The sequence below is a fragment of the Stylophora pistillata genome, chromosome 5 (genome assembly GCF_964205215.1).
Source record: "Stylophora pistillata chromosome 5, jaStyPist1.2, whole genome shotgun sequence".
Lineage (NCBI taxonomy): Eukaryota > Metazoa > Cnidaria > Anthozoa > Scleractinia > Pocilloporidae > Stylophora > Stylophora pistillata.
The window spans coordinates 35679627-35705288 of NC_142523.1; the positions used below are offsets into that span (position 1 = coordinate 35679627).

At 40.9% G+C, this 25662-nt stretch overlaps 1 protein-coding gene across 4 annotated transcripts; it reads left to right on the plus strand.

The window, feature by feature from the left end:
- The first annotated feature begins 5 nt into the window (after positions 1–5).
- On the plus strand, positions 6–20064 carry LOC148731677 (uncharacterized). 4 transcript variants are annotated; one of them, XM_088760192.1, is made up of 6 exons: positions 6–156; positions 6142–6484; positions 13202–13373; positions 14577–15585; positions 16319–16435; positions 18454–20064. In XM_088760192.1, exons 2-6 carry the CDS (start codon positions 6190–6192, stop codon positions 18790–18792), a joined length of 1932 nt encoding a protein of 643 aa, XP_088616318.1. In that variant the 5' UTR covers positions 6–156; positions 6142–6189; the 3' UTR covers positions 18793–20064. The 4 variants fall into 4 exon arrangements, with proteins under 4 accessions (XP_088616318.1, XP_088616320.1, XP_088616319.1 ...); XM_088760194.1 differs by lacking the exon at positions 6–156 and adding an exon at positions 1344–3521; XM_088760193.1 differs by lacking the exon at positions 6–156 and adding an exon at positions 1344–3517.
- The last annotated feature ends 5598 nt before the right edge of the window (positions 20065–25662 follow it).

A 25662-nucleotide genomic window follows, 5' to 3' on the forward strand; every position in this document is an offset into this window, starting at 1 on the left:
CCAGAAAAAAATGCTGTCATGGCAACGTGCTTCGACAGCAAACATGCATGTTTGCTGTCGAAGCCAGGTGTGCTTTCGCTTTCGAGCTTTTCTCAAGCGCTTTTTTGATCACGGAGGGCACTGGCTTGCTAAGAGGTGTCTGAAAGTTTAACAACGGTAAGTTTGCTTTATTTCAGTTACACTTAGGGATAATAAAACTACAACTCCTTTCAAGCGAGTTTTAGATTAGTTCAAATTAGGCCAGAGAACTTTTCATTCTAAGATGAATGCGGCGCTCGCTTTGATAGATTAGCCGACGGTTTGAAAAGGGAGATGACAAAACGCGGAGCCATACTCCATGGAGTACCTTATGGAGTGCCTTAATGGAGTACCTCAAAATGTCATGTATTGGTCAAATAAAATATTATATGAACATGGTGAATCGTTTAGATGTACATATCCTAAAATATATTGAGCTTACCAGCTCTCCGAATGTCACAGTTCGATACAATCCAGTTTTTTGGGGACAGTGACTAAGGCTCTCAGTCTTACTGGTTCCTCCATTTTGGTTTTACCGCTGTGTAATGAGTCCTTTGACGAGAAGACAAACAACTCCATGTGATGAACAAAACCCACTGTTTCGATTTCTGCACGAGGTAAAATATTTAAGCTTACTGCATTTGCAAGATCAACAACCCCAGTCGGATTTATTCGCCGACCCGTCACTGTTTTTTTTGGTTTGTTTACACACCTCAATTTTATTGCGCTACAGATAGATGGGTGTGGAGAAGCTCAGTTTAAAGATAGGGATTACCATTTCAAGTCTCAACCTACAAATGTAAGCTTGTATCCTCATCGTTTCGCACATTTAAGAAACCCATGAGGCCATGTGTTACTAGATGGAGCGCCACACTTCTTACAGACGCCACACATAAACAGGTATTTTGGAAGATGTAAAACCAGTTTCAGAATGAAGGTTGTCCCTCCTTTTGGCCTCTTGAAGATCATATGAAAATAGGTGGTAGCGGCCTATTAACGATAACGTTCATGGATGCTAGCAACATTAAAGCTTTCCGTTGGAAGTGGTCAGCAGTTTAAGTTAATTTCAAGATGGCGGTCAACTCGTGTACTACATCGAACTGCAACAATCGGAGAGCTGACAAGCTCAAAATATATCAGGATATGTACATCTAAACGATTCACCTTGTTCATAATGTATTTCATTTGACTAATACATGATTTTTAGGGCTACTCCATCCAGGTACTCCATGGAGTAGGGCTCCGCGTTTTGTCATCTCCCGTTTCAAAGAGACGAAAGATCGACCAGTTCAGCAACAAAGGTGAAGTTTCACCACGCTTTCTAGCCCCGTATTTGAAATATTGTTTCATGAAAATTTTCGGTTTTATGACAAGATTTGCTGTGTGTATCAACTTATCGAATGAACTCTAATGGCTATTTGGAAAATAATTCTGAAACGAGCTTGAATAGACTGGGAAAACTATACTTTCTTTGCCAATAATAACATAAAATGTCAATTTCTTGTCTTCTGTTCGTTCAACTAGTTTGCACACCAGAGCTTGCGCTTTGAATCTTCAAGTTCCTTTCCCGCCGTCTAATTCTGAACAGCGCACATAAATTTGCCTAAATACCTTGACACCCTTTTTAAATACCTTGACACTGATCTTAAGAAATTAAAGCATACAATTGTCTAGTTTTAGTTTCTCTAGTATCAAATCGTATTGCTGATTAGTCATTATTATTATTTCATATATGTAATTTGTACAGCTGCGAATGCCGTAAGTTTAGATAACTCACTGGGTTAATTACGTCACTTTCGTTAAATAAAGGTTATTGTATTGTACTGTAATCCCGTCCCCACTCCCTTTTCAAATTTTGTAACTGCTTATGATTCGCCTCAATTGTAATCCTTGACTGATCACAAGCGTGTTTGTTTCAAGTCCTATTGAGTTAACGAAGAGAACTGTAGCAAAAAAATATTTCAACGATACGTGACTTGCTAGGGCTTTTCAAGTTAGTGTCGGTCCCTTTGCAATATTATTCAGATTTTTCATCCGCGCTGATATAAAGCTAATCTAATCCGCGGTTATCGTGTCAGTTTTGCGCTTTGTTATTATCCATATATGCAGACAACAACAACAACAACAACTTTATTTGTACCCAACATAAAAATACTGGTAAAAATAATGATAAATTGACAAGAATATAAAGGAGTACTAGCTGCCCCAAATAACCTTAGGGGCTAGAAAAAAAGGGCAGCTATACTTAGGTGATTTATGTAATGTAATTATTTGGGTCAGATACAACACACACAACACACACACACACACGCACACACACACACACACTCATTCATCATACAAAACAAGGTCAAGGAAGCAAGGAAAATCAGAGTAGAAAACAAATGGAAAGCCAGAAAAATTATTAATATTTATCAAGAAGAATTAGCTTAAAGCTTTTCTTAAAACGTTTCAGAGGAAGAAGCTTTACGTCTTCACATGTACCATTCCGGACTTTAGCACCCTGAAATCTTATGTTGAAGATTCCATAATTTGTTCTGGCATTTGGAATAGTATGAGTCATTTTGCTAGATACTCTGGTATTATAATTATGTAACACTCTAACAGAATTGAAATAAGGGTCATACTGGAGGTAAGAGTTTCTTGTGAAACTTATACATAAATACTGCAAGTTGAAAGGTAATAATGTCAAACAGCTTCACAACATTTAGATCTTTGTATAAAGGACTTGAATGTTCGTTATAACTAGAGAAAGTAATTATTCTGAAGGCTCTCTTCTGTAATATCAAGAAAGGTTGCAAAGCTGTCTGATAGGTATTACCCCAAACAAATATGCAGTAGTTTAAAAAAGGCTCAACTAAAGCATAGTACAGGCTAAGTAGTGTTTTAGTACTTAAGAAATAACGGAGCTTGGACAGAATGCCTATACTTCTCTTGACTTTTTTAGAAGTATTAGTAATGTGCGTCTTCTAACTAATATTATAATCTATGTAAACTCCAAGGTATCTTATGGAAGTTACCTGGGTAAAATTTAACAACACCTCTGATACCATAGTAGTCATGTTTTCTTATTGTTTATAGATAACATTACCTGTTTGGGAAAATTTTCTTTGAATTGGACGGAAATAACAAAATTTGACTTATCAATATTTAATGAAAGCTTATTTGCACATAACCAGGTATAAACTTTCTCAAGTTCAGAATTAATCATGCTTTCAAGTATCTTTATGTCCCTATGTTGAAAGAATAAATTTGCATCATCTGCAAAAAAATGGAAATCTAAAAGCTTTGAACAATTATGAATATGATTTACATAAATTAAGAATAAAAGTGGTCCAAGCACTGACCCTTCGGGCACACCACAGGACACTGTTTGAGTTTTGATAAGTGTTCGCTTTCGAGTTCATCGAGGGTTTTGTTCACTACAGAAAGCAGCCAGTATTCTTTATCGCGGATGATAAATCACTACCACGCGAAAAGTTTCCAAAACTTGGCAGCAGTAGGTATCTTACTTAATTTCACTTGCATGAAAGTTATGAGTAGCAGATACAACTCTTTTTCAACGAGAAGTACTTCCTAGAATTGAAGGAGAAGGAGCTTCACGAGACCGTAACAAGATGAAATCATACCGTGATTTCTTCCATCTTCCTTAACACAAATCCCTATAAAAAAATCAATGAAAATGTTAAAGATGTTATTTTGATTCGCTATGTAATTTCCTTACTTGATATTCTGAGTATATCAACTCAACTCAACGAAAGAACACCTTGTATTCATCTTCATTCATTGTTGTATTCGTCTTCTCATGTCAAGAATTCTTTTCTATTTTCACAGTTTCTTAAACTTCGTCGTTTATGTAGTGATGAATCTGATTTTTTCTACAAATCAGAGTCAATGTGCCAGTTTTTTGAAAAACGTGGTTACCCTCTTTCTGTCGTTCAAGAGGGTCACCACTGCGCCCAACTTGTTGATCGATAGTCAACACTACAAACGTCACAGAAGGGAAACTCTGACCGCATTCTATTCACTCTCACATTTCACCCCCACAACCACGCAGTTAAATCCATTATTCTTCAAAACTTTTAATTACTTCAAAACGATCCAGAGACTGGTACTATCTTTTCGCAACCACCACTCATCTCATTTAAACGCGACAAAAACATAGACAATTTTCTTGTTAGAAGTTCGTTCCAAACTAGTGACCAACTCGACAATTTTAAATGCGCTCGCGCGCGATGCAAAACTAGTCCTTTCATTCACAACGCCGAACTTCATCTATCACATAACTTGCACCTATTGCAAAAAGATATACATCCGCAAAACAGGAAGACGATTATTTGACCGACTCCGAGAACGCCTTCGCGACGTAGAAAGGAATGACAAGGACGCATCAAAACCAGTCGCAAGACACTTAAATCTGCCTAATCATTCTAAGCAGCATATGACAATCTGCAGTCTTTCCTTACATTTAGGTGGCTCGGAAAGCCGCAAAACTCTTGAAGAAAAGTTTATCTTTCAAATCGGCACTCTTAACCCCACAGTTATCAACAAATGCTTTTCATTCTGCTAAATTATTCGTGTTTTTCTCGTCACTATGTTCCCACCAATGGCGTAGCTCCACTTTCTGCATATAAACCCACACGCAACCTACAATTTCTCCATTCGCTCTGACGAAGGGCTTACGAGCGAAAAGTCAGCTTTTTAACTCTTTACGGTGGCAAATTTACAATTTCAACTTATTAGCTGATATAACCAAAATACCCTATTGCCCCCACCGACGCAGCACCACAGTTTCTTTAGAAACACACCCCCTTTGTTCGAAAGAACACCTATGTTTAGTAGGACAATAAATATCAATACTTCAAAGCAGGTTGCTTATTATTTCACATGGATTCCTTGGCTCAAGCTGAAAAAGGTCTTTACAATCTCTGTTTTCAGTTGAAGTCTTCCTGTCATTGGAGTTGACTTTTCTTCAAGGATCAAATATTTTGGATGAGTGCAACGAAACGTAACCAAGAGAAAATAAATCACTTTCTCTTAATTGACGTAACCCAGAAACCTGTCTTCATTACTTTTTCAGCAAAACAAAAACAATCAGAACGTCCACCCGTCGGTATGACATTTGATCAACGCATTATAAGTACTTACGGCCTCATTTTATTTAAAATCTCTGGAAGTGCCTTGCTTGTAAATTTCGATATTTAAGCCTCTTCTCAAGTTAACCACGAGATTTTCACACTTATGTAGAGCGAAAGAAGTTAGAAAGATAATTTTGATTAATGGGTCAACGTACATCAAAAATGTCATTTTGCAGCGCCAGATTATGGACGAAAAATCACAACAAAGCCAATTTAATAGTTTTCAGTCCAAAAATTTGCATAGTACCCGCAGGGTGCTGTTATTTAGAGACGTAATTAATTTGCGTTGCGACAAAGCCAGATTAACTTTCGTTTTTCAATTCATCGAGTGTTTGTTGACTACAGAAAGCAGCCCATATTCTTTATCGCAGATGAAGTATTACAACCTCACTAAAAGGTTTTTAAAACTTTGACAACGTTAAGTAAACTTTAATTCACTCACATGAAAGTTATGTGTAGCAGGTACAATTCGTTTCAAACGAAGAGATTAACAAGCGAACAATGTAGAATACTTAATCCTTGACTGATTACGGTTAAATGAGCCAAGATAAGAAAGCAAATATATTTGCATATTCTTACAAAAGAAACCTCAAGGAACAGAAAAACAAGAACATAGTCGTGGTAGACGTAGCCTCGTTCCCGCGCAGTAATTTCGGCACCAGATCACTGAACCTCGAGAACACGTTGTGAGCGTAAAAGTTATCACTAATTGGTTTCACTTTGTCTTATTCTCTTTAAAGAAGCACTTCGTCATTTTTCGGGCTTAAATATCGACGTCTGCTCTCAATAGTTTCGAAATCCTCAATGAAGTAAGTATAGAGCATTCTGCGATTTCCTACGTTCTTGTATGACGCGAACAGCTTGTTTATCTAAAGGCGCGACCTAGGACTGGACAAACAAACTAAGAGCTTAATTAAGTTTACTTTTGAAAAAAGTGCTAGTAGAGATTATCGACAAAACATGATATTTCCTCTTCAATTTCAAGGGCCTTGCAATACACTGAACCTTCAGTAGTCCCACAGCTTCCTAGATCATGGATGGTTTACCAGAGAAAAAGGAGGACCATCAGGATGAAGTCAACGTTCATGTCAAAGATAGTTCTGAAGGAGTGAAACCTGCTTCAAGAAAATGGAGCATTCGGCGGATCACCGCTATCGTTGCCGTTATCTCTCTCGTGGTTTGTGGCACCATTCTAACAGCAACTTTGTTGACTCGAAAAAAGCAGTTTACTGCGGAGCGCTTAGTGGAAGTTAACTTGGAACCCGGTGAAGCTCTGGTGTATCGAGTCGAGCAAGTCCTCGAAGTACGGAGTGGAGAGCTTCAGAGAGGTATTTGATCTCGCTACTAATTAAACATTAGGTATTCTCTTGAACTGCCATTCATTTTTCGAAAAAATGTTATGTTTGAGCTGAGATTAGGCAAGTATGCATTTTGTTAGGTTTCAGACACATTTTGCCGTTCACAAGATTAGATTAGTGGAAATACTTTCATAAAACATTACAAGGAGGCAATTAAAATGAAAATCATTTAAAAATGTCATAGCTGCTCTTAAATGAATGGAATCTTGTCGGATACAAATCAAATTTTTGGTAAAGAAGTCAAATTTGCGCAAAAATCAGTCGGGTCATGCAAACATAAAGAATGCAGGATTTATATAGTCTTGCGATCATTCTAAGTCTTCTGTTTCTGTCTCTTTTCCGTGTGTGGTCTATCCCGCCCTCGAGGCGTTGTATCTAATGCGGCCTCGACGAATTGTTTTTACCCAATCAATCGTTAACACGCTAAATCCAGCATATCCGTACACATGTACAATAGCTGAGCTGAATTCTGAATTCACCTCGGCGTTTGACATATCAATTTACTATCGACTGTTGACGAAACAGACTCTTCAACAGACTAAGTGCACTCCTTTTGCATAATAATCCAGTTTAGCTGTGAGGTGAATTATTTTACGGTCAAGCCACTTCGGTAAGTTTTGTTCATACTGCCATATGGTCAGGTTACTTCAGTCAGAAATCTAATTTGTTCAGCACCAGCTGATCATTCGTAACGCTGCCCAATTTAGCTTCAAAGTTTCTTGGAAAGTACTGTCCATTTCTTCTTAGTCGAGATTTGGGAAGGTAACTTTTCTCTTTCTAGTTTTTGATATGACAGTCTGTGAGACAGTTTGGAGGATTGAAAGGCACTCAAATTTCCACCAATAGCCACCTCAAACTCAGTGAAAAGTTGTTTATTATTCCATTATAGCCGGTTGATTCACAGTTTAGTCTGATTTCTATTATCTACTTCTGGCGGTGACATAAAGACAGTTGGTTCCTCTTTAACTTAACAATTCGCATTTAATGTTCCCATTTCATGTTATTTCTCATAATAAATCGTTTTATTCTTGACTCTTAACATAGAGCTGTGCCGTAGATGTTGTTTATGAAAGGTATCCATGGTTTTCATTGAGTCCTAGGGGTTCACTTCTCGCCATCTGATATCTCGACGTGTTCTCTTAGAACTGGGCTGCAAATTTGGAATGGCCTTTTGGTGTCTTTTAAATCGAGACTCCCACCAAAGGCACTAGAACCTCCGATTTTGTACCTCGTAATCCATGAAAAGTTTTTCTTTCAACAAGACAATTGTTAATGCTTTATTTAACGAGTAAATTTCAAGTAAAATTTCAAGTTTTGAATCATAACACTTCTCTTTATTTTACTTCCTTCACTATGACTGAAACTATGGCTATGAATTGTATCAGTCATCCAGTTGACAATATGATAAAAGGTCTGTCTGGACCGAGTGGATCGTGGAACTTTCAGATAACTGTCCCTTATGTGACCGATGTTTCTGATGCTATGAAGTCGGTCTTTAAATCTTTCGGTTTCACCACCACGTTCAAGCCATATAACACCCTAAGGCAAAAGTTAGTAAAGGTAAAGGATAAGCCCACAAAGTTAAGAGGCATATGTGGTTCATGGGATAAAGTGTGGTGATGAGAACTGCAGGGAAACCTATGTTGGAGAGACCAAACAGGCACTGGGCTCGAGAATGGGACAGCGAAAAAGGCCCAGTACTATCGAGGCACAGAATTCGGCTGTCAAAGAATGAACTTGTTGTTATGATATTAAAGTTGCATATTTATTGTAATGACCACCTCCGGTTGTCGTTTGTTACCTGTCAATCATGTAATTTTCTGAGTGAGTAAGTGAGAGAGAGAGGAGCTCGGCACGTTGTAAAAACTTGGAGTACAACAAATAAACCGCTTCGTGGAATAACATTTTAGCGTGCAGTCAATATACTACACTGGCGACGAGTAATAAAAACGAAAGTCCACTCTAGTGGATAGGAACACAGAATCAACGCAACCCGAGTCAAGCCGACAGCTTACACAGCCATGAGCACCCTACCACCGTTTCCCTCATTCGACCTTTCTCAAAATCAAGGAACACTTGCCACTCGGTGGTAAAAGTACATCGCACGGTTCCGCAACCTTATTGTAGCGTTGAATGTGACCAACAAGAAGCGACAGCAGGCTCTTCTGTTACACTATGCAGGCGAAGAGGTCAACGATATTGTTGAAACGCTGCCCGACGCCGTTGCAGGAGCAGACGTTGCTACCTTTCTATAATCAAGAAATGGATAGACATTCTAGTCTTCTCGGATAAGGATGAATAAACCGTAGGCCCCGTCTCCTGCAGGGTTAGGGGTAGGAGACGTTAATTTCGTACGCACGAGATTAAAGTGTCGTGGATGTCCTCCCCTGGGGTGGGAATTGGCCCTGAAAAGCCCCCATGAGGAGTGGTCAACTAAAGTATGTATGTATGTATGTACGTACGTACGTACGTACGTATGTATGTATGTATGTATGTACGTACGAAGACCCGCTCGAGAAAACAATCACGGCTCTCATAAACCACTTCACGCCGAAGACTAATGTGGCCTATGAAAAATACAAGTTCATGCAGGCAAAACAACACCCAGGAGAAGACCTCATGATCTATTAAACCAGGCTGAAACACCTATCACAAACCTGCGAATTCGCTGATGCCGACCGAGAAATAAAAAGCCAGATTATTCAACTGTGTTCATCGTCCAAGCTGCGCCGAAAAGCTCTCAGTGATCCTGGAATTACCCTACATGCACTCCTCGATTACGGCAAAACCCTGGAGCTTGCCGAAACACAAGTCAAATAATTGGAAAACCCAAAAGCAGAAGTAAACAAACACGATAAACACCGTGAAGTAACTCGGCGAAAGTCTTAGAGTAGACCCCCCCGCGACAAGAAGGAACGCCCGGGACACGGATTTTCCCGATTACACTCAGGAACAACAACAAGCCGATACTGCGGTGGCGCTTACCCACATGATGGCGGCATGCGATGTTGTTCGGCCTATCAGAAAGAGTGCCGAAGTTGCGGCAAGCTGGGACATTTCGAATCAGTCTGTAGCAGCAAACCAAAGGCAATATCTCACAATCGAGAGTCACGGGTAACAGTCAGCACACTCGACGAGCACTTGGATGAATCCAGTGACAGCGATGACGAAAACACCTTCATCTAAGCATCCACAGTGTTAACGGGAAGAACATTAAGCAGCCGTAGTTCAAGGTCAAGATCATTGGCACCTGGCTGACTCTGATGGCCGATTCAGGATCTGGTATCACCATCCTAGACGAGAAGGACCTCAGTTCACTTCAGGATCGACCACGCCTGAGCGACACCACGACTCGAGTATACCCCTACAAGTCCAAAACGCCTCTGAGTATGTTCGGGAAGTTTAAAGTAACCGTAACAACTGAAAACGAGACCATATCTCAGGAGACTATTTACGTCGCCGAAGGAGCAGGAGGATCCCCTCTGAGCTGGCAAGCCTCGCAGAACTTTGGGCTCATATCGATCACAAGTCCACTGGTGTCTAAATCCAGACCAGAGATCAATCAGCTGGTACAGGAGTATGACGATTTGTTGAAAGGCCTTGGAAAGCTGAAAGATTACCAAATACATCTGCAGATCGACGACAGCGTCAAGCCATCAGCACAATCTCACCGACGTGTACTTCATGGCCGGAAGCAACTCGAAGAGCAGCTAGAAAGAGACGAGCAGCACGGCGTTATGGAGCGCGTGGATGGACCGACCCCATGGGTTTCACCCGTTGTTGTAGCACCCAAGCCCAAGCAGCCTGGAAAAATCAGAATGTGCGTTGACATGAGACAGGCAAATAGTGCGATCCAACGTGAACGACACATCAAACCAACGATCAAAGAAATCATCGCTGAGTTGAACGGAGCCACAGTTTTCAGTAAGCTTGACTTGAATCAAGGCTACAATCAACTAGAACTCGCCCCAGAATCTAGATTCATCACAACGTTTAGCACCCACGTCGGAATGAGGCGGTATACGCGCCTAAACTTCGGAATCGTCTGTGCAGCCGAAATATTCCAAAATGCCAGCCGCGAAACCTTGAGCGACATACAAGGAGCGCTCAACCTGAGTGATGATATCTTAGTGCACGGAAAGACACAGGAAGACCGCGACCGAGAAACCTTTCAGCGCCTCCGGGAGAAGGGCCTAACCCTAAACCGCGACAAATGCGAGTTTTCACAGCATCGCCTCGAGTTCTTTGGTTATGTGTTCTCTAGTAAAGACATCTCTGCTGATATAAAGAAGGTCCAGGCGATAACCAATCTCCCACCACCAACTAACGTCGCAGAAGTGCGCGGTCTTCTTGGTATGGCCAATAACTGCTCCAGATTCATTCCTGCTTACGCAACGCTAACACAGCCCTTCCGTGAGCTAACCCAAAACAACATTCCTTGGGAGTGGAACCAAAGGCAAGATCGCGCCCTTCAGCAGCTCAAGACCGCCCTTATGCAAGCACCTGTAACCGCTTACTTCGACCCCAGCAGGAACACCGAAGTCAGAGTTGATGGAAACCCCGTTGGGCTTGGGGCTATCCTGGCTCAAACCAGTGAGCCCATCATTAGCGACAAGCACGTGGTTGCGTACGAAAGCAGATCCTTGACTCCCGTAGAACAGCGCTACAGTCAGACTGAGCGTGAAGCTCTTACTGTCGTATGGAGATGTGAATATTTTCACCTATAAGTCTATGGCAAACAGGTAACTGTCATCACAGATCATAAGCCGTTACTTACGATATACAACAATCCCCGGTCAAAACCACCACCACGCATCGAGAGGTGGACACTTCGCTTACAGTCATACCAAGTGACAGTCGTGTACGAACAAGGAGAAGGAAACCCGGCTGACTATATGTCCCGACACCCTGAGAAGTCAAAGCTTTCCAGCAGTCGACAGCAACGCGTGGCAGAAGAGTTCGTGGACTACATCACACGCGCTACCAAACCCAACGCACTCAAGTTAGAGGACATGACGCAGGCAACTATGAAAGACCCAATCCTTCTAGCTGTCATTGATGTTGTGCGTACCTGCAACTGGTTTGAGCCGTGTAAGCGACTCGACATTAACCAAAACACGTACAAAGCTCTTGAACGGGTAAAAGAAGAATTGACCATTTGCAGTTCCTCGAGTGTACTCTTGAAAGGAAGACGGATCATTTTCCCCAAAGTCTTACAACAGACAGTAATTGATCTCGCACACGAGGGTCATCAGAGCATTGCAAAAACAAAGTCACTGCTTCGGGAGAAGGTGTGGTTCCCAGGTATCAACGACACAGTAGAGAAGAAAGTGAAGTCCTGTCTTGCATGCCAAGTATCGATCCCAGAAACCAAATGCGAGCCCCTTAACATGTCACCGCTGCCAGAGGGACCATGGCAACAGATTAGTGCAGATTTTAGGGAACTGTCTGGTGGAGGATACTTACTCTTCCTTCTACGACGACTATTCCAGATACCCTATTGTAGAGGTCATACCGTCAGTATCTGCACCAGTCGTCATACCACGTCTCGCTGATAATGGCCCGCCGTTCAACGGAAGAGAGTTCTAGTCCTTTGGAAAGAACATGGGATTCGACCATCGAAAGATAACCTCCAAATAGCCACGTGCCAACGGAGAAGCTGAACGATTTATGCGCACGGTTAAGAAGGCGATCGAAGCTGCAAACGTGAAGCAATGTCCCTAAAAAGAAGAGTTACACGAGATTCTTCGCAACTACAGAGCAACACCGCACTCGTCAATAGGCAAGCCACCAGCCACGGGTGGCCCATGCGCGTTAAGATTCCTGACAGACCCAGTTCTGAGGAGGACCCAGCACCGATACGACACCGAGTAATGCTGGCTAAGGAGAAGATGAAGAGCTGTGCTGACCAGAAAGCATATGTGAAGCCAAGCAACCTCATGACTGGAGACAAAGTTCTAGTCAGGTATGACCCCTCCGGAATTAATTCCAGAACACCTTATCATCCGTATGTCATCACTCACCACAAGGGTACGATGATCACTGCCGAGGGCGGGGGAAAAAACATCACCCGAAACTCTTCGTTCTTCAAGAAGCTGGAGCCCGACGTCCAGGTCACAGTTGGTAGACCTGTGCAGGACAGCCTAACTCCCCCAGCTCTGCCTACTGAAGCTAAGGAGAGTTCTCTGTCAAAACCTGCTGGGTGTGGACCTCGTCGCAACCCGCAGAGACACAGACGACCTCCTGCATACCTCAAGGACTTTGTCTAATACCTCTTGAGACCCAATGAGGGACGTTTTCATATGTTACTGTTTGTTGACCCTGCACTAGATGCTCAGGGTCGGTTTTATGTTTTGCTGTAGTTTCGGTATAGTTTATATATAATGCAAAGTGGGAAGAATGTAGTGACCACTTCCGGTTGTCGTTTTGTTACTTGTCAATCATGTAATTTTCCGAGTGAGTAAGTGAGAGAGAGGAGCTCGGCACGGTTGTAAAAACTTGAAGTTCAACAAATAAACCGTTTCGTCAAAGAACATTCTAGCGTGCAGTCAATACACCACATTCACCAAGCTTGATGCCTTGCTTCCTCCCTCAGGAATACAGGCAGTCAGAGTCGAATTAAGCTCAACAAGGATTTTTTTCAGCCAAATTACTCTATTTTAAACTAGTTCAACCATTTTTCCGCAGGGACACTGAGAACCATCGTTGCACTTCACGTGATAAACAAGACTTCAGAAGAGTATTGGTTCGTTTTTAAGATCATCAGCATTACTGCCGAAGGAGAAAACTTGGAAACAATTGGTAACGTGACCCAAGGAAGATCGTTATATTTTTTGGTGAAGGTTGAGCACACTTCAAGGTAGGCAACAAGATAGTCCTTAGAATATATCTGCTAAGTCATGTCGGGATTACCAGAAAGCAATTAGATCTACCTGAGAGTGATTTTTTTCCCATAAATATCATAGATGAGCCAGAAACCTATTCAACTTACCGTTCGGTTAGCCTGGGCCATCAAGTAAAATAGTTTCATAATCCGGAGAGCTAGACGAACAATTACTGACAGGTGGTTTGTGGTGTCAACTTCCGAATGGTCTTGAAATACGGTGGCATCTAGACCCACCCAGTGCTCAAGAGTAATAATGTATAATTGTGATTCAGTTTGTATAAGTCACGAAATTTTAGTTTGAAAAAATATCAAGGACTATTTAGCTCTCTTACCGATTGTAAGGGGGGGGGGGTTGGGGCTGGGGGATGGAGACAATTTAGTCGGAAAACCGGTGAAAGTTACTGTTAAACCCAGAAATGCCTATGAGCAATTTAAAATCTCTTCTTCAAAATCATTTTTTCTTTCATTGACAAACGGTACCCAACTTTCAATTTTATTTTTCGATTGTTTTCACTCTCAGACTCTTTTTTCGTTCTTGCATACCTCTAAAATAAGATTACAATTTCGTTTCTCTTTGTCATATGTGACTGATCTAGCCCACTGCTATTGGGCTAGATCAGTCGATCTGCTCGGGACGGGAAAGCTTGTTGACCCTGGGGTGCATATAATCCAAAGAAGATATATGGTTAGGAAACGTGAATTGTCATCAGATGACCGGTGAAGTTATATTCATAAAAACGTTCACCACAATTTCCCTAGACAAGAATCTTCACTGACACTCGGTAGGTCGTATTGCGATATTGAATGCTGTCTAACATTAGTATTCTTTTTCTGATTCTCATTTCTTTAAGCCTTTGATACATCTTTTATACATCGCCCTTTGGATTCAGGTATCAGATCTTACTGACACGCAAAGACGTCAGGTTTTTGCTCAATTAGAGAACAGTGGCCGAAATTTTCACAAGAACTCCTTTTGGTTTCTCATTTCTACCAAAAGTTGGCTTTTAAGTCGTCTGGGGTTAGCAGGATAAGTAGCTATATTCTTTTCTACGGTGAAGTTCCCCACTCACCCGTCCCTTCCTCCTACTTCTTTTGCTGCTCGTCACTTCTTCTATAAAGTATCATGCCAATTGCTCATTCAGGTGCTTTCATTGGGTCTAAATGTGTTTTCAATAGGTCTGAGGTGAAGGAGACGTCAAAATCCACCAAAGTACACGAGACCTTTGAACTATACGGAAACCAAAAGTACGACGCAGAGCTAACTGGTTATGCCCGAGCCATACTTACTCAGCTTCTCCCAGCTGTTGAGCGCAGCCTTTACGAACTTGTAGACGGAGAGAAACCAGATCCAAATTCTGAGCCAAAACCTGAAAATCATTCCATGTTTCCCGGTATTGTGAAAATGCACAGAGAAGCAGACACATCTGAAAATGACGAACTTTTGATTAAAAATAAATTCAATCGTTCGGATGTCACCAATATGACATCTGACATTGACTTGGACATGTCATATACTGATTCGTCCGTTCTTAATAAGCGCAGTGGCGTAGTAACGAAAGGTGAGGTCCACTTGACTAAACGATTAAATTTCGGAGAGCCAATTCAGTTTAAGAAAGGATTCTCAGCCAACATGATGAACGTTTCTTTCAGGAGTAAGGTTACTCTTCTTAATGATGAGAAATCTCGGAGAAGCTACCTTGAGGACGAGGAACTAGCATATTATGTTGATTTTCGTGATTTCATCAAACTCACTGCACCAAAATCTAGCCAAAAAATTAGGTTTCAAACCTCCGAGAGAGAGGCTCCTCTGAACGAGACTTCGGTTGAGTTAACCGCACTGAACACCACCTTTGCTGGTAAAGATGAGCGAGAAATAAACCTGACGACAGCGTCGCACAACTCAAGACACCGAAGTCGCAGACAAAATCTTATTCAAGAATTGCTTAGTGCTCCTCGACAGAAAACGTTCACACTCTTTAAGAAAAAAGTTATAGGCATAGATATACAAGTGAAAGCCACTATTCGCATCGAATCAATTAAAAAGTTATACCACCTGAAGCTTGACAAGACTGAAGTGGATTTAACCCTGCAGTTGGGAGCCAGTGTAACAACACCACTTCTCCGAGAATCCATTGACACCACTAAGAAAGAAACGAAGAAGATAAACGGACGGATCATCGAAACTGTAAGTGCTTGAATTTAAAATATTGAGGTTACTTCGGCAAGTTTTCTTAAGGAGCTAACTCACAGCAATATATAATTTGTCTGTTATCAATATCACAGCAAAGGTTAAAACTGAAATTGGATTCCATTTTAGACAGGAGGTTGCAGTGGCCTTCACTTGGGCTTCCCTATAAGTAACGAGTAACGGAGCAGCAAGAAAATCGAGTAACGGGTGACTCTTTGGGAGCTTTCGGAGCAATGTCACGAAGTGAGACCTTGCAGTCACTAAATATCGTTTTAGGATTGAAGACTAAGCGGTTCGTTTTCAATTGCAACCAGGAGAAAACTCTGTAGAACAAAGATCGTCACTTTACAACGCAAATATTAGAAAGTAAAATTGAGACGCAAATTTTTTGATAAATATTCATACCGTCCTATTAAAAACCACATTTTAAGGGGAAATGACTTTAAGTTTGAAAAAAAAAACAATTTGGGTTTTACCTGTTAACACAACTAGTTACCAAAAATCGGCGGTTACAGGACTGTTAAGTTGTTTAGATCGTCAGAGCAACTGTCGGAGCCTGATAAACAACGCGTGCGCAGAAACGCCGGAAGTGCCTTTTTGGAAGATAGACGACGACCGCGACCGAGTTTTAAACTTGAGCTTTTCCGCAGAAAGCCCAAGTAATAACCTCATTGTTTTAAAAAGTTGATGTACATTTTATACCATTTACTATTTTGTTTCCTTTTTTCAGGGTTACAGTATTCCGATACGTGGGATCGTCAGTCTTGATCTGGATTTTATTCTTTCGACACCTGTTAGTATCTCGGTGGACCCAGGCTCACTCTCAACTTCCTCGTTAAACGTAAAGGTGAGTAGATATATCTCAATCGATGGTTAACATATAAAGTAAATAATTATTGAAATATCTGGACGTGTTGCATGTTAAACCATCGATTACGATTTTTTTTTTTTATTCCAACGTCGTATTTCTCGTTTAAACACCATGATGTATAACGCATTGGTTCTGACACTGGCTTTTTTTTACTGACTTGGCAAAACAAAAAAATACGGAGTGGTAAAAGAGTGTCGTTCTTACTATAAGGATTAGCTTCCGACGATAAATTATGGCTTTCGTTTGCCATTATGGAGAAGCACCTCCTGAACTTAGCATATCTCTGAGCTGAGAGCAGAAGTGTTTGTGTTCTAAGCTTCTCCACATCTTATCCTAAGATATAAACCTTGAAAAAAGGTTTGGAACATAATTCGTCCGGAAATTTTTCGAATTGCATAGTGAATTTCCGAGCCCTGATGGGGCGGGAACAATACAAGTGATGGGCAAAATTTCCGCTCATATTTAGCTATTATTCGCCTAAGGCGAAGTGAATATTGCTAAATAATCTCCGAGACGAAGTCAAGGGGATTATTCAACAATATTCACTTAGCCTGAATAATTGTGATAGTATATTTCTTAGGTGCTTTCGAATTCTGTTGTAAATATTCGTTTAAGTTTTGAACTATTCTGATTACTCGTATCGGGATAAAGGGCCAGTTTCCACTAGAATTTGATAGGTTTATTTAATTCAATCAGCAAAAACTTCATATCATTCTTTTAAAAAGCGTTGTTCCAAACTTAATAGCATCTCTTTTTGCTCTTGCATTTTCTTTATCACATTCATCATTTCCGGAGTAACATTGACAAAACGCAAGGTAGCCATTATGATTTTAGCGCTCCTGCTGGAATCACCTTTCACGAGGTGATTCCAGCGAGATATGATGATGCCCTCCTGGACCAATCAGAGCGCGTGCTTCTCCATAATCATCAGAGCAATTATGCTAATATATATGTTAACCCATAGAACAAGGGATTCATCATTTCACATTATTTCATTTTCTAGTATTTTGGGTTTTGGTTTTCGACATTCATCCTACACTCTGAGCACTGTACCGATTGAATAAGTCGTGAGCAAAAGACGAAAACAACACAAACGAAAAGTGCTCTTCATGACCAACAAAGAAGATCCACGTCTTTTAAAGATCAATGCTCAGAAAATCAAGTTAAAAAAAAACCGAAAAAATCGAAGTATATATCGTTCATTGCGGCCGTGTTTTCCTCTGCTTTCCGTTCATATTTTTGACATATTAGTATAGTATTGTGGCCTAATTTGCCCGTTCCGTTGTCCTAATAAATTGAAATGGCTTCAGTATTACTTGAATAACAAACCGCTGTCTCTGTCTGCAATAACCACGATGATGTACGAGACGGTAAAGAGTTAAAGTCCCCATGACACCTATTTTTAGCGTTAAATTATAAAAATAGAAGCATGTCGAGGGTGTCTGGTAAGATTTGCGATTGATTCTGATGCGTCTTTGTTAGTTTACGAGGCGATTTAAGTCCGAAATTGTAGCGAACTTAAGCTTTCCGTATCTCTTTGGCCGCGTTAAAGAGTACTGGTACCTACATATTCGTGACGTCATGTTAGTAAGTCCAAGTTTATCAAAGAAGCAAGAAACTTTCGTCAGAACAACAAGAAGTATCGGACATAATGACACGAAACTATCACCGAAATAGCCAGAGAAATTACAAATCACAAAGCCCACTTGTTTGCATGATAAGCACACATGGTTACTACTGTGACGTGACGGCGCCCAGTCCCCCTTTGCTCGGCCAGACATTTTATCTACAGATTATAGAGCTTGATAAGAAATTCAAAAAACGGTAAAATACCGCTAATGTTGCCAAAACACGTGCTAGAGTCATTCTATTTTGATGTAAAATAATAAAAAAATAGGTGTCATAGGGACTTTAAAGAGTTCATGAAATCATACAAATAGATAATTAAATTAGTAAAAAATAAGCTTTTACAAGTTTACACACTGTCATTTCAGGTAACGCCTTCTGCATCAGTAACAGCCACTTTGCAAGGATCTGTATCAGTATTGATTGTAAGGGCCGGGGTGTATGGTGACGGGCGCCTGATAAGTGGAAGTCTTCCAATCACTGTGTCGTATGAAGCAAGTCGTCCTTCCGACAGGGATGCCTGCCTGGACGTCTCAGCTGATTTAAAGATCCTTGAACTGAAGGCCGGTGTATTCTACCAGCGGAGATCCTGTGGGTGGCACGGGTGGTGGTTTAGTTGCGCATGGGGTACTCGAAGCCCCTTGTACAGGTTTGGTCGATGGTCTGCCTTCAGTTTGAGGCGAAATATGATCAGTGAATGTTTCTGAACATGTTACACTTCGCAGTGAGGTCTGAGTGTTGTGAGCTGTTTAGTTTAAGAGCACTTTTCAAATGAGTGTCGAAAATAGTCCCAGAATGCATTAGTTTTCCTTTACTCTTCTCTGTGATTGGTCCAGAAAACTCCGCCACTCCCTCAACCAATCAGATTCATAGCTTACGCCAATTATGACTTGGTCATCCCACGTTTTCCCGCGCTTTAGGAGGGTTGCTTGGTTTTTCTTTGAGTTTTCATTGGCTCTCCAAGGAACTTTCCTTTCTTCTGATCGGCCTTTGTACTTACGTAGTTGTTTTGGTTTTACGACTCTCCGTCAATTAGTCTCCTTCGCAGCCGTTTTTAGGCTCGTCACGCAACGTTCCTCCCCACAAGGAGGAGAGGAGCGTTGCGTGACGAGCCTAAAAACAGAACTTTCAGGAACTTTTTTTTGGATTTGATTAAACGTTAAGTCGAAGTATCTTAGATCAGAGAGGGCATGTGTGGATTCTATTTTGGTTTTCAGTACAGCATCGTAGTTGGAAGATCATTATTTTGTTATTTCCTAAATCGGCTCTACACTAGATCGAACGAAGTCTTTTTATGCAGCCAGTAGGATATGCAGTTACAGTGTCCGCGATCGGCAAATCCAAAACAATGATTGGACAAAGTTCTGGGCCAGGCGGCAGTAGGTGGAACTTATGACGTCACAGAATCACTTGCATCAACTAGTGCTTGTCAACCGGTGACTGATGTCTCTTCATCAGATTGTTTGCCGTAAAGAAGATCCCATTTGTTTTCGTAGCTATTCACCCTAGTATTGAGATGATTTATTAACTCGTACGGCTACAAACTGATTCAAAAGTAGGGAAGACTAGATAAATCGTTAAACTTGGGCAAAAAAAGGGAAAACCCACCGTTTTTTTCAGCTTACATTCTTTCATCTTCATCTACGTTATGGTGAGGTCTGTGAAGTTAGAAACAAGAAAACGACACGATGAACGACAAAACAAAATTGTCCTTAAAAAAAGTGAACAAGCTTAGTAATTCACGGTTAAACATGACGAATCTTTTTTTAGGAACAAGGTTAGTTTGTAGATGTTTTTGGTTTCATCAACTAATAAATATATGCTTACAAGAACACAGTTAATGTTCCTTCGCATTTGGTTAGGATAGCTGAAAAAGTTCCAATCATACCATGGTTATTAGTTTGTATTTGTTATGGAGTGTCTATTTAACCACAGTGTTTTGTATGAAAGAACAATAAATAGCGGCATTAGAACGCAAGTCTTGCATTGTTAACTTACCGATTTCTAAGTCGAAAATTATTGTTGGAACTTGACACACTGTGCAGTTTTCAACTTTGTGACTTGGCACTGAGGATCAATCACGCGTGCTCGTAATTTCAAATCAGCTGATTTGTAATTATCAACAAAATCACTCCCCCGAGCTACACCCCTCCTAGGTTTCAAGCAAATACTTGTCGTTAAAAATAGGATCGATCTCACCCTGTCCTTTGTGGGAATGAACTTTGCTCCCATGGATCAGGCCCAAAATTATCGCTTAACTCCTTGAGTTCATTTTCTTTCACAAAAATATGACATTTCATATGTTTAGTTTCACGGGATATGCGTGCAGGTGACCGCAAATCTTAAGTTTTTTTCCGCGTTCAAATGATTCATCGACGACCTTTTTGTAAAAAAAAATTTAAATTCTTTAAAAACTCTTGCTTCTTGTTGTCATTGTAAAATGGTGTTCATCGTGTCTAAAGATCTTTATTTTCTAAACTTAATGCCTCTAACCGATTGTAACTAAGATACTTTTCTCGACCTTTTCCTACCATTTTTCTCAAAGAACATTATTTTAGTTGACCGATTACCCAATGGCCAGGAGTACAGCTTGCTTACTTCTTTGTTTATTGAGGTTCACAGAAAATAATTGATCTCACAGGCGTGTTCACCGGATAAACATTTTCCCTTCTAATCATGAAGTTTCAGCCACGGGGACTGTCTCGTCTTGCTGAATAGTGCTGAAGCAAAGATCACAAGCCTGACATTGATAATGTTGATAAGTGAGCGCGGATGCAAATGCATTTTAATGTCACGTTTAAGAACAAAGCGAAAATCTGTCTGTCATGAAATGAATGTCGTTCACATGCTTGTGCGACTACCAGGTTTTCTTTTTAAACGATACCGCAAAATCGGGGAGCTCTCTTTTCAAAAGTTTATCACGTGATATTCTTACGATTTATTAATTAATCATCTCTGAATGGAAGAGGGAAGCGTCTAGGATGGCGACATTTAGATTAGCTAGCACGGAAGCAAATAAACCTGATCGTACTGTTTCAACAAAAGTTAGTGTTGTCACATTAAGGCTACGTGACTACATGTTTACGACTTTTGTCATTTTGGCTTTAGCTAAGCGTGTAAAGGTTGTAGTTCACCCAGCTGAAAGAAGTTGAGCGCGCCTGCTGCAGATTTGATCAAGGAACTTGTTACAGTAGAATTTTTGCGCATTCTGCCAAACTGCCTGAAGTCAAGTCACATATGTGCTTGCCCAGCACTGCTCTCCAAACTACCCTCTTCCAAGTAATTTTCAAAGTTGAAGCTGATGTTAAACTCAAGTTTCATCATACAATTTGAATATATCAACAAAGTTGAAATGGTAATTTGGCCACCGTTACGATTATAAAAGCTGACGTTTCGAGCGTTAGCCCTTAGTCGGAGCGAATACGGGAATTGTGGGTTGTGTGTGCTTTTAAAGGCAGAAAAAGCAGCTACGTGATTGGTGGGAACATGGCAACGAGAAAAACACGAATAAATTAGTGAAATGAAAAGCGTTCGTTGATACCTGTGGGTATCAAGTTTCATCATACGACTAGAGATTTCTTTAACATCATTATGCATTCAACTCAACTTGCCCGTCAGTTGCTACTTCTCCTACTTGAGAAGTAGCGCAATAGATGTCGGTAAAACCGACAGATGTCCAATTATTTGTCTGAGGAAACATACACTGGAAGATACCTCCATACTTCTAAAAATTTATCAACTTGATACAGCAAACTTTCTCCTGGTTCCTAGTTTACCCCCATCAAGCGCCCCGAACGTTGCTTTTTCTGGGTAAAAATATTTCCTATTAGGATGACTCTACACACCACTGATGCAGCAACCGAAAAGACGGCGGTGTTCGTAAAAATATTCATTTCCTTTAGGCAGATTTTACTCCATCACAATTATCAGGGATATTAAGGGTGACCACACCCTCATCTTTTTTTTGGTGTTCCTTGATTTGTCTCTGGAAAATAACCTGTTACTGTGAATCTCCGCGATGTATGGCTGCACTGATCTTTCTGAGGGGTCAACTTATTGTATTGAGGTCTTCCTGTTCTTCTGCGAAACCTTTCTTCTGATCTGACTGACAACCCAGAGGAGGGGGATGAGAGCCTACTTGGGTCAGTTTTTCCGGGGTATTTCCGTCGGCCTCACAGAGCCCCTTCTCCATTTTAGTCTATTATTTAGCCAATTATAGACCACATCTTAATCACTTCTGGTGATACTATAACAACCAATTATAGTACCATATTTTAACTATTTTCAAATCCCTACTTACCATAATTTTCTCTCCCCCCCCCCCCTAAAAAAAAAAAATTTCTGTAAATCTGCAACCCCATTCAAGTAATTCAATTGAAAATGCAACTCAAACTCAGTAGCAGTCAAGTCGTGAAATACTATCCCATCCTACGGCACCTCTTTATCAGAACCTCCCCCCCTCTCTCTCTCTCTCTCTCTCTCTCTCTCTCTCTCTCTCTCTCTCTCTCTCTCTCTCTCCGGGCTGACAACGCAACACTTACGACTACAGTTGAGGACAGTTACCATATACTTGTGGTGTTCCTTTTTCTCTGGAAAACCATCTGTGGTCGAGGGTACAGCTGAACGACCACTCCGTCCTTTCTGAAGATTCAGTGTATTGTAGCCCCTTTTTTAAATTATTCTTGTTAGTATCTCCATTCTTCCCCACGCTCCTGAATGGTGCTGAAGCAAAAAGAGCAAACGCGACGACGTTGATATTGTTGATCAACGATCGCGGAAGCAGATGCACATGAAGTAACAGTACTGGGAGAATTGGTCTGCAGTGAACTGGATATCGTTCACAAGCTGTTATTACTATAAGGTTTCTTTTTCAACAATATTACGAGAATCTTAGAGCTACTCTTTTAAGAATGTTATTGCGGAGAGTATAGTCTTATGATTAATAAGAAATACTGTCCAGATCAAAGTTAAAAGCGTCTAAAATGGCGGTAATTGGCGGAATGAAGGCCAACAAGCACGGATTCCAAGCAAATATACTTGGTTATAGACTTGCAACTTAAATCTAGTTTTAATGTTACATTTAAACAACATGACTTGTGTTCAGATTTTCTTTCGGCTTCAGCAATGTGTGAAGTTTACCCTAACCTTTCACTTGCCTTTCACACGCTGCGGAGTGTTGGATGAACTGCCTGAACTGCCAAACTACCTGAAGTCACTCATGTGTCTGGGTAGTTTAGGGGTCACCCTAGCTCGTGACTAATCAAAAAGCTTAATTGTTTTAACCACATGGTGCAAATGGACCAATCAGCGTTGAGTATTGGTGACACACGCCCAAATTCGAAATGTTTCGCACAATGTGTGACACCGTCATGCATTAGAAAAATATGGTCAAATTGCCGCGTGAAAGAAATCTTACTATTTGGCGCCATGTTAGTAGATAAAATCTATTTATGCAGAATGACCAATAAGAGTTGAGTACCATCTAAAAACAGCGCCAGACAACCAAGGAGTATGACTTGGCATTTAGTTTTCTCTTACGCTGTAGAATATTACTCCTCCATGAAAAAGTCCAAATCCAGTCAGTGCATGACAGGACGAAAAACGCGTGCACTGTAAGTACCTCCTATTGTCCCACACTAAGCCTTAGCAAAGTTTTCTAAGGCTTTGTATGGGACAACGAGAGGTACTTACAGTGCACGCGTTTTCCGTCCTATCAATACAATATAATACAATACAATAATCTTTATTTAACGAAGGTGACGTAATTAACCCAATGAGTTATCTAACTTGCGGCCTTCATAACAAACCCACCATCCCACTTCAGGGGAGGACATCCATCACGCAGTAATCTCGTGTGTGGGAAATTTACGTCTCCTACCCCAACCCTGCAGGAGACGGGACCTCCATTTATTCGTCCCTATCCGAGAAGACTAGAATATCTAACCATTTCTTGATTTTATAGAAAGGTAGCAAATTCTTCTCAATCATTTTAAGACCTTGTGTTGGTCCGTCCGGGGCTCGAACCCTCGACCTCCCGCACAACAGTCCAGCGCCAATTATGCAAAAAAGTCGCGCACACTTTAAGTTACATATTTGCGTATCGCATGGCAAATTGATGACTCGTGAACACGCAAGGGACTGCCTACTTCTCTGCCCAGTCAATATACTGGGTAGACAGCCAGTGAGCATTTAGCTAAGATTAAATAAGTACCTTAAATTAACAAGCTTCTAGAGCCTAGGTCTTTACCATATCCTGGGTTGGATAACGAAAGGGCAATTATCTACAATGTATGAAGTGATTAAATCTTGAAACAACTCAAATATCGCTGCGCCTCGCTAGTAATTATACAATTCATTTCGGGCAAAATCCACGTTATGTAAACGATACATCTCAGAAATCACAAGGAAATATTAACCCATATAGAGCGCTTTTCTTGTCGTAAAACCGAAGGAAAATACTCTGAAAACTCAGTGAACACTCAAGTAAAAGCCGCAACTGCCTATAGCAAGGGAAAACGCGCGCAACCAATTCGTCATTGGTGTATGTTTTGTATCTGATTGGTTGAGGAGTGGCGCGAGTTTTCTGGACCAATCACAGAGCGAAATGCAGCGAAACCCATGCATTTCCGGATTACTCTCGACACTCAAATAAAGAGAGCTCTAAAAAGTATGGGGTTCGCAACACTCGGACCACCATACAAAGTATAATCAGAAACATTCTTTACCCATATTTCTCCCTGAACTGAGGGCAGATTATCGACCAAAACTGCACAGGGTGCAACGAATAACCCAATCGCATTTAAACCACCACTAGTCCCACCAGCACGATCTCCATCGTCAGAAGACATCAGCCTCCAGTTCATGCAGATATTCCTGTTGGGGGAACGATTTGCATCATACCACACACTGATTGGAAGACTTCCGTGTATCAATCGTCAGTCACCGTACACCCCAGCACTTCTACGTGCAGAACTTCACAAAGTGGCTGTTACTGACGCAGTGGGCGTGATCTCAAATAAAGACCTCGTTCAGTATTAGGCTGTTGCCTTCTGAGACAGAGTTTAAGGAATGGTCATTATTTATCGCCTGGGGGATGGTTGGAGAACTTTGGTTGTACCATGATACAATTTATAAGTGTGATCCCTCCCTAAGGGAGGATCGTATGGTTTTCAGGTGGAACGGAAGGGAGATCAGTCGTCGCTAACAGATTATAAACGGGGGACTATAGAAAATTGAGTGCCAGTTAATTGCCAATGAGGGCCGGGAGAAGATCATATATATATTACAAAACAAAACAAAAAATTCGAAAAAGGAACAACATACACAAAAGGATGCGAATAAATGGCGGGAAAACACACGCGGGTACATTCGGCGCAAAAATCGAAACAAAGGGCGCGATGATATATTAGGCAATTAAAATTGCTATCGCAAACTATTTTGATAAATTCTCTACCTCAGTTTATTGAAATAGTTCTGACAAACAATTGATTTGTTTAAAAAATTAGCAACTTCTAAATCAAAACGAACTTTTCAAACACCCAGTAGTGATATGCCATTTGAAACCAATTGTGAATTGG

Excerpts from the sequence above, each read along its gene's own strand:
- LOC148731677 (XM_088760192.1), top strand. The coding sequence starts at position 6,190 with ATGGATGGTTTACCAGAGAAAAAGGAGGACCATCAGGATGAAGTCAAC. Across the intron at positions 13,374-14,576 it reads AAGGTTGAGCACACTTCAAG|GTCTGAGGTGAAGGAGACGT; the intron begins GTAGGCAACAAG and ends TGTTTTCAATAG. Across the intron at positions 16,436-18,453 it reads CTTCCTCGTTAAACGTAAAG|GTAACGCCTTCTGCATCAGT; the intron begins GTGAGTAGATAT and ends CTGTCATTTCAG.